This window comes from Mus caroli, unplaced genomic scaffold, assembly GCF_978045245.1.
Source record: "Mus caroli unplaced genomic scaffold, Mus_caroli_1 scaffold_11, whole genome shotgun sequence".
In the NCBI taxonomy this organism is placed as follows: domain Eukaryota; kingdom Metazoa; phylum Chordata; class Mammalia; order Rodentia; family Muridae; genus Mus; species Mus caroli.
Genome location: NW_028227266.1, coordinates 15,808,439 through 15,810,157, shown reverse-complemented (window position 1 = coordinate 15,810,157; position 1,719 = coordinate 15,808,439). Strand labels below are relative to the sequence as shown.

At 35.2% G+C, this 1,719-nt stretch overlaps 1 protein-coding gene across 1 annotated transcript; it reads left to right on the top strand.

Moving 5' to 3' along the window:
- The first annotated feature begins 497 nt into the window (after positions 1-497).
- LOC110301866 (olfactory receptor 7G2-like) lies at positions 498-1,436 on the top strand. The gene has a single exon (XM_021172554.1). The coding sequence runs from the start codon at positions 498-500 to the stop codon at positions 1,434-1,436; it is 939 nt and encodes a 312-aa protein (XP_021028213.1).
- Positions 1,437-1,719: the final 283 nt, after the last annotated feature.

Genomic DNA, 1,719 nt, shown 5'->3' with positions numbered 1-1,719 from the left:
AAAAAATTAAAGCAAATATCTTTGAAATATCCTCTGAAAATTTTGTTTTGAAAAATAAACAGGATATATATGAAAGTAAATAAGCAAAAGTGAACTATGAAAAGAGATTCTGATGAATTGTCTCGTCTTCATCAAATAATCACATGAATTTAACCAAATATTAACCAAGGTTTTATTTACATGTTTCAAGTTCTGGACAGTGACAGGTCTTATTCTATTTCATTGAAAAATATGTCTCTTATCAATAAATATTTCTCTTTAAAATACTAAAGAATTTTCCACAAAATGGAGAGAAGTTTTTGGAGTAGTTTAAGTACTGTGATCAACTTTTATACATACACTGTGTTTAAAATATGATACAGGTTTTTATCAGTAGAATTATTACAGGCAGTGCTATTCTAATGCCATTCTAAGAGGTACCTTAATGATTCTGACAAAGGTGTTCATGAATTCAATTTTGTTTTTACTTTCTCCCTTTGAAAGTTTATACCAAAACTATGGAACTGAAAAACCAAACAGCAGTTTCAGAATTCCATCTGCTTGGACTGACAGACAATCACAGAATGCTGCCCCTCATCTTCATCATGTTCCTCTTCATGTATCTGATTACAGTTTTTGGAAACCTGATTATCATCATGGCTATCAGCTCTGGCTCCCAACTGCACACTCCCATGTACCTCTTCCTCTCTATTCTTTCAATTAACGACATCTGTTATAGTACAGTCACAATCCCCAAAATGCTGGTGAACATTCAAGCCCATGATGACAGCATAAGTTATATAGAATGTCTCTCTCAAATCTGCTTTGTTTCAATTTTTGGTGGCATGGAGAATTTTCTCCTGGCAGTAATGGCCTATGATCGTTATGTGGCCATTTGCAAACCCCTGAGGTACACAGTCATCATGAACCCTATTTGCTGTGTCCTGATGGTTCTATTCTCACTTTTCTTTAGCATTATGGATGCCCTACTTCACAGTCTAATGGTCTTGAGGCTTTCCTTCTGCACAGACCTAGAAATCCCACACTTTTTCTGTGAGCTGGCTCAGATTATCAAACTTGCCTGTTCTGATACATTTCTTAATAATTTTTTAATATTTGTTGCAGCGTTTGTCTTTGGGGGTGGTCCTGTCTGTGGAATCATTTTTTCATATATTTATATTGTGTCATCAGTCTTGAGGATGCCATCTTCTGGAGGGAAGCATAGAGCTTTTTCTACCTGTGCATCACATCTGTCTGTGGTTTCCTTGTTCTATGGGACAGGCTTTGGGGTTTACATCAGTTCTGCTGTGACAGATTCTCTTAGAAACACAGCAATGGCTTCCATGATGTACAGTGTAGTTCCTCCATTGCTCAACCCATTTATCTATAGTCTAAGAAATAGAGAAATGAAGGAAGCCTTGAGGAAACTTGTTGGTAGACTCATTTATCTTATATGATGTATTATGTGCTATTGATATGTCATTTTAAAGAAAGTCAAATTAAGAATAATCTTAATGAGAAAAAATTCTCCACTTTCCTGTACTCACTTAAATGACTCCAATGTGTACTGGTGTACTTCAATTCATGTTAAGATTTACTTTAAGATATTTTCTGGACTAATCCCCCTCCCTTACTTTAGTTCTTATAATGTTTGCTCTATCCACACTTACCAAGATGCACTCTAAAATTACAGGTGTCGTGGTGTCATATTTTCTCTGCTGTTTCCTTAAAATTAGTTTT

Excerpts from the sequence above, each read along its gene's own strand:
- LOC110301866 (XM_021172554.1), top strand. The coding sequence starts at position 498 with ATGGAACTGAAAAACCAAACAGCAGTTTCAGAATTCCATCTGCTTGGA.